We start from the raw sequence: 15153 nt of genomic DNA on the forward strand, positions 1-15153 counted from the left end.
TTAAACCAAAAAAATAATCGTCATACGAAGAATTTCCAACAATTTTGATATTTGAAAAATTTTAAAATATATATCACGCGTCGGGCTAAGCCTTCGTCACAACGCGTGACGTCACATGAGGCTAAGCGTTGATTGTAATCTATACACAAGTTTTCCTTTAGCATTTGGTGGCGATCAGTGAGAAAGGTCCCGCAAAATTTACCAGACAAAAAAAAACTACGCAGTGTAACGCGTACAAAAACTCACAGTCGCGCAATACGAAATTTCGCAACGCTCTACATTACTGGCTTCCGTCATAATTCAACATCGCCCATATATACTGGGTGTTGGGAGACCGCTTCCGAAAACGAAGGCAGACTATAGTACTAATGACATACCTTTGATGATGGAGTTATTTAGACAAATATTGTATTATTGAATTTAGACAAATGTTGTATTGTAATGTATTTAGACAAAATAAGTATTTGTGGTATCACGCGAGTCTGCGCCGCGGGCGTTCGTTGACCCGAGCATCACCTGTTTTTGATTTTGTGTTTCATTGCTGTTTTTTTTTTTTAGTAAAGTAATGTATTTTTTATGAAACTATCGTTTCATTTAGCTGTACTATCATGTTGGAGCGTAAATAATACTAATAAAACGTTTTAAAATTAAGTTTTTTTTTTAAATCACGATTGCTTTTTTTCGCTCCCATCATCAAAGGTATCATTAGTACTATCATCATTCTGTCTAGTCTTGTCCATCTGATGGTTGTCTGGAAGTGATCGCTCTTAGCGATAAGACCGCCAATTGTACTTTTTTTGTATTTAATGTTTCGCGTTGTTTATTCATTTTGTGTACAATAAAGAATACTCTTTCTCTCTCTCTCTTTCTCTTTAACTGATGTCACGACTTTCACAAATTTGCGACTTAAGACTTTGTGTCTCAAAGCGGGCGGCGGCATTTACGTTGCCGATGTCCATGGGCTCCACGGTTACCACTTAACACCGCAATAAAATTACACCCTGTATTTTATTAACATTCTAAACCAGACTGCTACGAAGACGGTATAACTGAAATAATTTAGTTTTTTTTTCTATTAATGAATTTGCATTTATGCATAACGCCATCAAAACTATGGTACTTAAAGAAAATAATAAAAAAATAATATAATCAGAAATACACAATCTTAGGAACATTCGTTAACTTATAAACGAGACGATAAGTCTAAATAAATATATAAATACATAAAAGTATTTTTATTTTTTTAACTGGCAACCGGACGTCATTGATTTAGCAATCTTATAATAAACTGATCATTAGGGATGTCAACTAAATAAAAATAAAAAAAAGATTTATCGATTTTCAAGAATCGATTTCAAGACAGTCACTAAACGTAAATTATAAAAATTCAAACGTCAAAGTAAACACGGATCGGAACGCATCACGTCACGTGTGGATAAATCTTGGTGCAATACTCAACAGAATCTATCTATGGGTTGGGTTCGCTGGCCCCAAATGACGTCACTATCGATAACAACCTACGTGCGGTCGAGGTTAAAATCGCCAGGTTCCCAGTCGGGGACAGATTTCGTTTTAATGCATTCTTGTTTCAATTACCAATGAATGTATTACTAATATAGATTTTAAAAAAAAAAACTAGACTTATAATCCTTTCACAGCCGTGTAGGTCACCGGTGCCCTACACAGCGCACTGAAGTAATTATATCGATTTCTGTTACTAAGGCGCCGGAATATCTAAGCGACTCTGTGTAAGACGAATCCGATCAGATACTGAGAAGGAATCTATTACTAAGAGACTTTAAAATACTAAGATGTAAATTAACAAACAAAAGAAGGCAAAGTGAGTCAATTCAGGCGCCTCAGTAAAAGATATTAACATAATTACTTCAGTGCGCCGCGTAGGTCACCGGTGACCTACACGGGAGTCTAAGGGTTAAGCACGAATAAAAGCGATTAGATATTTTTTATTTGTTTGTTAGTTTGTCGGTCTTTGTTACGCGTTCATTACAATTCGACATAATTATATTGTATGTGGAAGAAAATGGCTTCTCATATACCTATCGTCATTGTCAAACCAAAATCTGCTATGTGCACTTTTTGACCTTTTCGTATAGTTCACAGCCCTATCTACCGTATAAAAAAAAAGCTGTTATGTGTCTATAGCTTTAATATTTATCTATAGCTTTTATTTGATATAGTTCTTAATAAATTCACTTTCATATTATATAATATAATTTCATACGAAAATGTTTTTACTCGTTAATTCAAAATAAGAGTTTTTGCACATAGCAGATTTTGATTTGACAGCGAAGATATGCCACTTGCCATTTCAATTGGGGGAATGCGAGGGTAGGCAGAGAAATGTCTTATACGAGGGGACAAGTCGGATGCGTGTTCGGCTGTGACCAGCGCCTTACCGGTCAACGATCCATCACCACAGCGGAAGATAGCAGGTGGTGTGATGTGGATCTAGCAGTTGTGTCAAGAGTATCAAACCGAAAAAAAAAGACGCCATCTTTAAAATCACACCACTTGCTACGGTGGCGTCGCCTTAATCGGACGTTCGCTTTTCGAAACTTCATTACAATCATTGTAGTTCTCACCTCTGTACCCTCAATACCTAGCAGGAGTTTAAAACTTAAAACTAGCCGTTTAGTATTACATAATTTCGTGTATTAATCATAAATAATTAGCATTTAATATACAAATAGAAAGTACGACACGAATGACCATCAAATTCGAATGGTTGGTAAAAATTAGCGGGGGAGTAGGGTTGGGGGGGGGTCAAGGGCACAGGTAGGAGGGGGGGGGGTGAAGAAACATTTACCCTCAATCAAGCGATAGGAAGTAAATCGTAAAAGAAAAATAGTGACATCATTATGAGAGCCTAAAAGTGTTGATTGATTGGCCCGGTACCACACTCCTGTTTTTGTCAGCTACTAAGCTATGGTGTGAAAAAATCAGATAAATCGCTTGTTACATGTGTGCGGACGGTATTAAATGTTTATTAAGATCCCGCAGAGAAGCCCCCACTGATATACTAGGCAAACTTTAACCCTTTTAGTGCTGAGCTTATGTTCACATATATTAAGGATTAAAAAAAAAAGCTTATAAAAAACTTTAATTTTAAAAAATCAATGCTAAATTCACAGCATAATAATTTCGATATTCCGACGCTCTGTACTTTATACGCAATAATAGACAGTCGATATATCGACGATTCACACTCGAAGGGTTAAATTTGTTTTAATGACAGCTGATCTGATACGTTTGAATGCTTCCGACGAAAATACATGATAACAAAAAATAATCATTATTTAATTTAATTTTTTTTAAATTCCAATGAAACGAGGAATTCCTTGAAACTGGCAACACTGCTCGAGTTTTTTAAATTGACGTCAAGGCAGTGGACACCCGTGACGAACAGGCTGACGGGGTCATTCACCTGGAGCGCTCAGCTGTTCACAATCTTTGACTTATTTTCTTCTTAATTCTGTTCACGGATTCAATAAATACAAGTCATCCACACCCAACACACACACACAAGATTCCGATAAATGTCCACTTTCGGTTTGTTAGGCATCAATATGAACAACTTGAAGTTCACTTGTGTTGACTTGAAGGTCAATGACCTCTCAATGGATACTTGGCCGAAGGTTGAATTTTGGAACGAGTCAGCCCACTGAGTTTCTTTAGCCCACTGAGTTTCCCACCGGATCTTCTCAGTGGAACACAGTTCCGATACAGTGGTAGATTCTGCTAAGCTACTCTTGCTAGGGCTAGTGTTAGCAAATTCTCTCAGGTTGAGCCCGTGAGCTCACCTACCCGTCCGGACATAGCTAGAATAGCCTCTTAAGCTACCAGCGAATAATTAGGAAAAAAAGTCATTTCAGAAGCCGTTAAATTAGTAAACAAAAAATAAACACATTACATTATACCATTTGTATATAGTGAATAGTAGAAGGCAGTGTGTTGTATAGAATTAGAACACTGAAGACCCTACCTCTAGTATTGGACTGTTCATGAACGCAGCAGAACCCACAAAACTTTATGAGTTCTTCATCAGTAGAATGATAAACCATAGCTGTGTAACAGTAATGGGGAGTCCACTAGCAAACAGAAGAAATTATCTCCCAAACAAAGACAGCACGGTTTAAAACATTGAAACTCACTTAAACAATTTCACGCAACTTTTAAGCTACCCAATTGAAATCACTGACAGATCTCGGTGTAATGTACAGCACTACGATACACACTCATAATGTCATGACATCCATCGATCGGAGTATAATTCTGGGAGTTGTAATCATTCGGTCAAACATAATTGTTAACGTAACCTTTAGGCTCTCATGCTAATAAAAAAAATGCTGATACAAAATATATCTTAATAATAATAAATCTAGTGCTTCATTACATTGCGGACCAAAATAATTTCTTACTTTCTACACTTGAAGCACTGTCCTATTCTCGGGTGCAGGTCCTTGATGGTTCTTGAGAAATCCATTGGTCAGCACGTATCGGGTCTCACTGCATGAAGTAGTCCGGATGATCAGGATCTTTCTCGAAACGTTTCGCCTCTTCCTGCATGCTCTCTTTTATCTTAAGTATTGCTGCGGATTCCGTTTGGTCGCTTTGGTCGCCTCCGGGTCCCCCGAAACCTGATGATGGAGAGGATATAATTATGAGGCCGTCAACGCAAAAGTGGCCTAAGCTTACCATAGTTATTATGGAGCAATGAGGTTTAAGTTTTCATTAATTTGAATTTTAAAAAACAATACGCGCAAAAATAATGTATACAAAGCCATCTGCTATATATGGGTGAAAACTATACTGACTATACTGAGACCTTAGAACTTATATCTCGAGGTGGGTGGCGTATTTACGTTGTAGATGTCTATGGGCTCCAGTAACCACTTAACATCAGGTGGGCTGTGAGCTCGTCCATCCATCTAAGCAAATAAAAAAAAAAATAAAAAAAAAAAATGGATGGGCCAGTTTTGCATCAAAATTGATAATATTTGAAATAAATTGAAATTTACACACAAGCATGATTATGAAAAATTGTGGGTTAGACCACTTTTGCGCTGACGGTCTCATATGTCATAGTGGCCTAGTCTTGTTCAGTTATTTTTTTTTTGCCTTATTACAACAGACATAAGAGTATTTAAACATATAAATAATACTTAAGGCATTCTCTATCAGTCAACGAAATGTAATTCAGAGTAAAAAAATAACAATTGATATATATTTTTATAAATTGTTCATTCCAGATTTGTTTACTAGTCAACGGCTGACACCAAATTTTTGACACCCAGTCAAAATCTTTGAATCATCAATATCTATCTTATGAGTTTCATTACAAGAAATTCAATGCTTATGTAGACACTTGTATTTACAAATTGACAAAAAACTGGTAGCCAATAGTAACCATCACAGAATACAAGATATTTGACAAATGGCTGAATTTGTCAAATATATATTACGACATTTTCAAGATAAGCTCGCATATATACAAGTTCCGAACAACAACATTTGGACCGTCGGTCTACCGAGCAATATCACCCGCTCGGTGGAAGATCTTCCCTTTGTTGTATACCTACATACACTTATATACATAATATAATTATATACATTTTATACATATGTAGTATCGAGATAGAAAAAATCCTGTTCGTCACTCGAATGCTGGTCCAAAGTGGGAATTGAACCTACAACCTTCTGCCCAGCAGCGAGGCTCATTAACGCACCATCGGGCCAGTCCAATATAATTCTGAGTCCGCCCGGGTAGGTACCACCACCCTGCCTATTTCTGCCGTGAAGCAGTAATGCATTTCAGTTTGAAGGGTGGGGCAGCTTGTAACTATACTGAGACCTTAGAACTCACATTTCAAGGTGGGTGGCGACATTTACCCTGTACATGTTTATGGGCTCCGGTAACCACTTAACACCAGGCTTGTGAACTCATCCACCCATCTAAGCACCAAACAAAAAATCGGTTTACTGACGATAGTTGAACGTGACAACGTCATAAGAAAATACTGATGGAATGGTTGCATTTTTCAATTATCGCAATTATCGGTGCTATAAACAATTGATACCACATTCACTTTTCACTGAACTTCATACTTCACGAAAACATGTAAATGTATTACTGTATGGCAGCTGTCCACGCGGATGCATCGCTCACTCAAGTAGGAGAGAGACAGATGTCGAACGCTGCCGAACGTGGGAGCCGATTGTGCCTCTTTGTCACTCATTGCGCGCTCTCGTTTGCACTTCAAGCCTTAAATGGAACGCCTCAGAGCGAGGTAACGCCGCATGAGTCATGTTTTGTCGTGCGTGCAGCCGGCGAATTATACGACGTTGTCACGTCAAAAAAGTCAAAGTGTGGAATGCATACTCACTTAAATTATAATCGCCCATTCCGGATCCGGAGTCCTCCCGGGGTGTACCGGGGCCGCCGCCGCCCACGCCCCCGGGAGACGACTTCATGCCGTCCACGCCCCCGAGGCCTGGACAAACTGGGCGCTTAATTCGCAAATCGATTCGAAAGGTAAGAAGAGCGCCATCTACTACGGACAGCACCATTCAAGAGAACTCAACGAGGTCACTACTGGGCAATCAGTGTGCTTAGTGGGAGTTTTTAACGTTCTCGATAGCGTAAAAGTTAGCTCATATTTGTATGGAATGGCGCATCGGAAAAACGCATTGAACCTGGAAGAACAAAGCGTCTCCTTAAGACTATCCACCATTTTCCTACGTAGGATTTTGGAGTTTTTTGGTCACGTTGCGAGGAAAAGGGGTGACAATCTTGAAAGACTTCTCATTACTGGCAAAGTGGAAGGAAAGAGGCCTTGGGGGCGTTGGTCCGATCATATTAAGACGACTTTGGAATCCAGCATCAATGTCGCTATCCACTGCGCGGAGGACAGGAGTGAATGGAGGAACACAGTCCTAACAAAAGTGCTAAGTAAAGGTACGACCCTCAGAACTGCGGAATACGACGCACGGAGGGGGGGATCGTTTGCGTATGTTTGCCGGTAGGGGCGCTGTTCCAACTGCATATAAATTTGCGTTAACTTTTACGCTATCGTGAACGTTAAGAAACTCGCACTAAGCACACTGATGTCAAAAACAGCTGTATTCAGCTTCGTCACAATCAGATGGATAGCACTAACAAACATAAGCACATAAGCAGGAACTATAAATGCATACAACTCACCAGAGTTAGAAGAGTCTTGCGGGCTGGGCATGATGGGTGTGGGCGGTCCCGGGGGGCCGTTGGAGCCCGAGGGCGGCCCGTACGCGCCGGGCGAGCCCCCGCTGTAGTTGAGGGGCGCCGCCCCGCCCGCCCCACCGCCTGACCACGCCCCGCGCGGCCCCATGCCCATCGGCGCCATACCTAGACACAAACGTGTAAAACTGCATCTCCCCATCAAAGGACGTGAAGATTTTTTTTAACGGATTTTATGACCTGGTAACTAAGACCTTTAGGTCATGTGTTATTTTAATTTATATTCATATTTTTATGATAAATGATAATATGGAGTGTAGCATGTTAAAAATTATTTGTTACGTAATGTTATTATTATTACATTTACATTATTACATTATACAAATAGATTTAAATTTTAATAAATTGTTCGTTGAACGGACAAACGATCCGATTTTTTATAATATAGTGACTGGCAGTCACTGACTGCAAATACAAAATAAATGTACATCTAGACACACTTGGTATCGGTCCTCGCCAAAGTCAGTCAGCTGGTCGATTTAAGGCGAGATGCTTGTGCTTTTTGAATGACTTTGGCTTACAACAGTTATTATAAAATACTTGTAATAGTATATAGTTACTGTCGGTTCATGTTATCGTTTATCATATCTCCACTCTCTTCCCCTTCTTTATGTTTGTGCTTTCTTTTGACAATAAACTGATAGTGTTTTTAAAACTGTGCGGGTGGTTTAATTTGACTACACTTCAGGAGTGAAATGAAATGAAGATGATTAATTAGAGAGACATTAATCAACTGAGATGAAATTAAATGAAATGAAATGGTGGTCATTTACTGAGATTTTTTCGGTGGACTTTTTGGAGGATCCCGAGAAGTTACATCCAGCGGCTTTGTTTCATTTTCCCACATTTGTGCACTTTCACAGATATTAAACAGTCAATAAACCACCGTTATTACACATTTAAAACTGAAGAAACACTAAAGACAAAATAAAACAAATCACACAACTTCACTCCTCGCGTTCCCGCCAAAAAGTCCAAGGACATAAAGACATTCCTAATCTAATTTGTTTAATATAAAGACTCTCTGTTTGAGCTAAATGTTAATGCCGTTTTTTGTCAAGAGATGGCTCCTGTTGTTACCAGGTGCGGTTGTAACAATAATTCTCTATACATATAGATTTTTTTCCACAAGGTTTTAGATAAAGTTTTTAGTAGATTTATTATTTCCTTTAGCAAGATACCCTGATTTGTTTTTAATAATATAAATTTACCCTAATTTATTTACAATAACAAGTATCTACCAGGTAAAATCGCGTCAAAATCGGTACAGCTTTCTCGAAGATTGAGTGGAACATACAGGCCGACAAGAAAAAAATTAATGTTTTAAAATACTATCTTAAGCATTTATTAAACACATGATTGATTGTATTCTAAAATGTTTCTAATCCATAATAAACAAGATGAAAATAGAGAGAACCCCTTTAACAAAGAAAAGTACTGAAAATTCTAATTTTAGTGTCGAATTCTATTCATACCTGGTCCCTGAGGTGGTGGACCTCGCATTCCCGCTGCGTACGCCCCTGGACTCATGGGTCCCATGCCGGGCCTCGGCGGCGTCATCCTGGGCCCCAGCAGTCCTGCAGCACCTGACCCCCCTCTTTCCATTGAATTACCCATCATCCCCTGACCTGCGGATGTAAGTAATCTTCATTGGTTAAATATAAAACTTCAAAAAACTTCAACATACATTGTCTGTGTATTTACCTGACACAGATGTCATGTCAGCTAAGCATATAATTGTGTTTGATAAATTATGCGGAATACATTTACTTTGTAAAGAGAAAGCCTGAAGTATCTTAATGATTATTCTCAATGGTGAAACTACACCTATCTCATTTTAATGCATCTCCTAATAGAACCCACTTTATAAAAGGCTGGGTTACTGACAGTAGTAAAAAGTAAACTAGAAATATATTGTCTTTTCGCATTAAAAGTGTACAATTTCCTAAAATATTCGAAATTGAGTTAATATGCGGAATCATTTGGTATCACCAGTATTTTTCTCATAAATACTGTCAAAAGAGCGTAGTTAAGTTTTAGTTTACCTAAATTTTGAGTACTGTTAACAAAATTAATACATAATTTTAACTTACTTTAATAGACAGATAATATAACTGGTAAAACTGATTAACATTAAAAATATCACATGTTAAACCTTTAAAACACTCTCCTGTAAAATTAGTAAGTTTTGAGATTATACAGTTTTAATGCGAGAAGGCGATATATTCACAACACAACAATATATAACTAGTCTGGCCATAAATACTGTTACATAGAAAACTTTTCTTTTTTCCAAGTTTTTAATTCTTTTGAATTTGGAACACGTATATTGTTTTAAAAACTTCTTTCGATTTTGGGCCATTTCACATATTTTTTCGTGTTCATTATCAAATTACAATATAGTAGGGAGTGTTAAAGAAAATAGGATTGCTCTCTCTCAGGCTGAACCCCCATGAATGAGCTCCCAGATACCAGCCTGGTATATCTGAATTACCCTTCGAGAGTACATCAAAATAACATAGGGTAAATCTGATTTTTTAAATAAAAACATTATTTCTACCTGGCGGTCCATTGAAATCATTCCCCATCCCCATCCTGACTGCGCCCCTCGGGCCACCTGCCGAATACCAAGGTCCGATGAAAGGCTGCCCCGTGCCCATGAGCTGTGGCTGGGGACCGTGAGGCGACGGCTGCGACCCAGGGTGAGGTGCCGGCGGTGACGGACGAAGAGGCGAATTCGGAAAGAAACCTGGTGGCATTCCTCCACCACCCATACCTGTAATATTTATATTTCACTTTACAGTCTTAGCTCGCAGACAACAAGAATAAAGTAATTTTCATTACTTGTACCATATGTATACTTTTTTTTTTATTGCTTATATGGATGGACAAGCTCACAACTCACCTGATGTTAAGTGGTTACTGGAGCCCATCTACGATGTAAAAGCGCCACCCACTTTGAGATATAAGTTCTAAGGTCTCAGTATAGTTACAACGGCTGCCCCGCCCTTCAAACCGAAACGCAGTACTGCTTCACGGAAGAAATAGGCGGGGTGGTGGTACTTACCCGCGCGGACTCACAAGAGGTCTTACCACCTTGGTACCCGCCTAGGATTCGAACACTGGTGCATCGCTCAAAACGAATGCACCAGACGACTTATCCATTAGGCCACGGCTTCAAACGTTCAATAATTTATTTATTTCTATAAAGCCGTCTGCTGCCCTAGCATTGTTGATATCCACAAGCGATGATGATTGCACCTTCATCGAGGCAATCAAACCACACACAATGATTAACAACTTGTGTGAATATATGTACACATAGAGTATAAGAGTTATTATTCTATGCCTTTGTAACTATAAATCCCAAATAAGACCATTTATTAATAACAAATATTTACAAAGATTGTAAATCTTAAAACTGTATAAAATTACAATTATCAATCTATTGTTACTCCTTTACAGTTATATACATTAATATGAAATTGACAATAAAATATTGTTTCCCTTCGCATTGACTCCCATGTAGGTCACCTGTGCCCTACGCGGCGCACTGAAGTAATTATGTCGAATTCTGTTACTAAGCGCCTGGATTGGTAGCATTCCCACTATCGTCTACTAAACATTGTCCATATTATTATGTATGCTCCTGTGTAGTGGAATAGTCAGTATATCTATATCTTATTTATGAGTTTCACTTCTACCGTGTGTGACTTGCACACACACACTTTTTTTTTAACGTATGCCTTTTAGATGTCTTATATGAAAGATTCGTCTTTCCCAGAATCTCCTAGATATTCTCGTGCCTTAGTAACAGAAATTGACATAATTACTTGAGTGCCCCACATAGGGCACCGGTGACCTACATAACAATCAAAGGGTTAAAAAACGTTTTTTCATGAAATTATACTCATCCTAACTTTGTAATATAGAATTCACAAATATGATAAACCAGATTAATGATATGCAGTATAATGATTGGATGTTTCAATCCTGGCATCATATCTGTTATTTGTATTTGCAAAACACTGTCTATCAATGATTATATACTTCACAATGGCAAATAATTGCATCGTTTTGCAAGTATTCAAAGCAGAGAAACTAAAATGTTTCTCAATAATAATTCTCTAGCCTAATTAATTAAGTCTCTCCGTCATAATAAAACACCAAGATTTCTATATAAAATTATGTTAAATACCATCATAAGTAACAAGGTTTTGATGGATATTGAAGCTAATTGGTGCTATGGAGTCTGAAACTACTCCTAATCCTGACAATTTATAAGCTCTCCATTATCACTAGTGAGTATTGAGAAAGACCCACATTACTATACCCTCTGATGGTTAGTAACTCATAACCCCTGAGACATTGGGAGAAAACTCTGCCCAAATCCATTCCACTGAGATCTATATATTTATTGTCTTGTTCTCAAGCACACAACTTGACTTCCATTTATAGATTTTTTGTATTATATATCCATCGTGCTGAGGTATCACATAACTTGTCCTACCGCGTAAATCAGAATGTATGACTAGCATGCAGCAGTTTTTCTTTTTACTTTTAACCCAATACACATAGGTATATAGCCCACTTAAAATGGCCAATTAAAACATTTGAATCATGGATAATAATCTGTCACATTTCTTATCTAAGATATTAGACCTTGTTGTTGAAAGTTGACAAAAACTTATATATTTTTCCCAGTCAAATTTTGATGTCTATTCATGTGACTATATTACCAGTATATTATATAATAAGTGTTATTTATGTACAGTACACAGCTTCAGACTTATAATTTCATCTTGAAATTCCTGATTACCTAAAATGCTATGGTGTATTTACAGAACCCACAGCAAATCCCTATAATAAACTTTTTGGGTAATACATTATATACATATAAACAAATAATAACGAAATAAATCAATTTAAACAGTAGCTTTATTACGAAAAAAAATATATTGTATAGGTGTATTTAAGATTTTAATGCTGTTATTTTATATAATCCTCAAATTATTATTCTACTCGTCCCTCTCGGTCCATGTTATTAAATTTCACAATGAACTTAGTGTGCCCTGATAAAAATGTACTTTCGTTCCCATTCACTAAATCACTTCTCGTTTTCTCTTTTTAGATCACTCAGAATATAAAAATGTAGGTAATGGAATTTCAGCAAAAATCTCATGACTGTGTTTTCACAGTAAACACTCCTACTAAACGTCTCGAATCAAGTTAACATAGACACTTTCAACATGTTTTTGCATCACTACCAAACTTTCATTAGTCACTTTCATAAAATTTGGGTTAAACAAATGCTTACATTCAAACATTGAATTCCATATTTAAAAATCTTATTAAACATCTCTAAGTCTCAGGATAATGTCGAAGGCACAGACTTAATCTTCCTTTACGGTATAGAGGTCGAAATAAATAGTTCACCAAGAAAACAAAACAATTACGATGTTAACGATTAGACAGCTACTTCGAAAACCGTGAATTTGTATATTTTTTTTAATTTAGGGCACGTACCGTCGTTAGGAGGTGCCGGGCCGGCGTTGTGTCCAATACCGTTGACTCCATATCCAGAATTAACAAATCCGTAATCGTGAAATGCCTTTGCCTCGGATGAATGTTCACACGTGTCGCGTCTCTCCGGAGCAGCGCAATATAGGTCCCAGAACACGCACCACCACGAATGCAGGAACCCCGGAGGCTCCCCCAACGTTATATTCTTCTCCCATCGTATTTCCGAAAGAAATGTTTGGGCCGCTTTGGTAGCGCCGACGTGCAATAAATATTCGTACACATATAACGCTAATTTCTCGCGGGCCTGAGCGTCCGAAGGCACCGTAGAGCCCTTGCCCTTGGCATACATATCGACTGGAAGCCGATTTTTTTACTGGAATTGTTTATTATTTACATTAACGCTTTTAACAATAAATTCAACTACACAAAATGTCATTGATCGATGGCGACATTTGGCGTCTGTGGCATAGATAATGTATAAGTATGTTCTCATTGTTACCATTTTTGGAGCTGTCATTAAATCTTGTTGACGGATCCAGAAAACCGTAAACGTCATGTTTATTTGCAGTCTTAATGCGTGGAATTAATTGAATGTTGCGAAATTAGCGCGGTAATTAAGTCCGAATTCGAAAAATTTCAAAAAACTTTCTCATATTTGAGTCGTCTATTATCAAAGGTGGCAATCTGTGCATTTGGACAAATTTTTTTTATTGATATGTCAATACAGATTTATTTGAATATAATCGTCTCCTTCAAAGAATACGGTTCAAAACCTGCATTAAATAAAGGTTAATAGTTAACCTGTTATTTATCTAAGATGTCGTTCCGAAGAGTTTTGTGACTGCCAATGGAATACAAAGTCAATAATTCGTTTTTCTGATTTACCAATCATTGTCCAAAAGTCAGATTGCCGGCTTTGATAATAGTCGACTCATTTTCATCCCAAGAACAAAATGCAAGTGTATTGCGAAATTAAAAGTGTACTTGAAAGCCGTTTTGTATTTGTAAAAAAAAAAAAAAAAAAAAAAAAAAAAAAAAAAAAAAAAAAAAAAAAAAAAAAAAAAAAAAAAAAAAAAAAAAAAAAAAAAAAAAAAAAAAAAAAAAAAAAAAAAAAAAAAAAATAACAGGATTGTATTATTTAGAGGGGTTTCAAGCATGTGCGGGCCGCGGGAGCAAACCCTACACTGGCATAAGTCATGATCACTACACTGAATATGCCGATTCATTTTATACTGAAAGTCAACGAAACAGTATTGCTATGGTTGAGCATTATTTTCCGGTAATTCACGTTAGGCGTTTGCGCATCTTTTTATAAATCATTAGTGTACTACTGCTTGTGAACCAAATGTGAATTTACTTATTATTTCTATTTCTGAAACGCCAGCTAAACGCTATAAGGCGTAGTTATATTCCCCAATCTCCTAATTTAGCCCGACAACTTTCTCTCTTCGTGTTTTTTACCCTTCTAAATCGTCTTCTATGTTACTTTACCAAGCTGAATAATATGTCACAATTTTTCCATATGAGATTTCTGAAATCCAGATAATTCATTGGCATTGCTCGCCAGTTTTGCTTAGTGCTAGGCCGATATTGGTTTCGGACATAGCAAATATTTATTATTAATAATTTCCCTTATCTATATCCATTTTTTTGTGTATGTATTTGTAACTTCATATAAATTTCATTGCACCTACCACTATTCACTCTGCACTACCTTTGGTTGACTGGTAGAGAATGCCTTAGACCAGTGATTCTGAACCTTTTTTTGTTGCGGCACATATTTAACGATTTCAAAATTAGGCGGCACACAAAGAAAAAGATAAAAATTATTTACTTACTACCGAATCACATACATTTGCCAATTTTAACGAAAGAAAAGGTGTAGTAACTACTATGCAACACCTTGTGAATCCCAACTATCACTAAAACAACACGTTTTGTACGCAGAAGTGGCAAGTGTGCGCCGACTTGAGACATATTCCTATTGCTATGCACGCCGCTTCATCATAATTTGGCACTAAGAAAAACCGCGTTGCAAAACAAATAATAAAATAATTTATTTTTTGGTGGATTTAAATATATATTCATGTTAAAAATATTTTTCTTTTTAAATGAATGAATTATTATATATTTGCAAAATTTGGCGGCACACTTTTGAAATTTGGCGGCACACAAAAGTGCCGCGGCACAGTGGTTGAGAATCACTGCCTTAGACAATAAGTCCACCAATGTGAATTTTACATGAAGTATAATAAATGAATAAATATAACACTTTTTTCTTTTATCACAATTTCCTTTCAAGAAAACTTCAGAAACTTGAGTTGTTTAGTAAGCAA

At 37.1% G+C, this 15153-nt stretch overlaps 1 protein-coding gene across 1 annotated transcript; it reads right to left on the bottom strand.

The window, feature by feature from the left end:
• Nucleotides 1–2907: 2907 nt before the first annotated feature.
• On the bottom strand, nucleotides 2908–13226 carry LOC101738257 (single-stranded DNA-binding protein 3). Its single transcript, NM_001309536.1, is given in 7 exon segments — nucleotides 2908–4658; nucleotides 6405–6512; nucleotides 7223–7272; nucleotides 7384–7402; nucleotides 8770–8922; nucleotides 9855–10070; nucleotides 12821–13226. Coding segments are annotated over 7 exon segments (1026 nt in total). The 5' UTR covers nucleotides 13167–13226; the 3' UTR covers nucleotides 2908–4524.
• Between the last annotated feature and the right edge of the window lie 1927 nt (nucleotides 13227–15153).

The sequence above is a fragment of the Bombyx mori genome, chromosome 24 (assembly GCF_030269925.1).
Source record: "Bombyx mori chromosome 24, ASM3026992v2".
NCBI classification, from domain to species: Eukaryota; Metazoa; Arthropoda; class Insecta; order Lepidoptera; family Bombycidae; genus Bombyx; species Bombyx mori.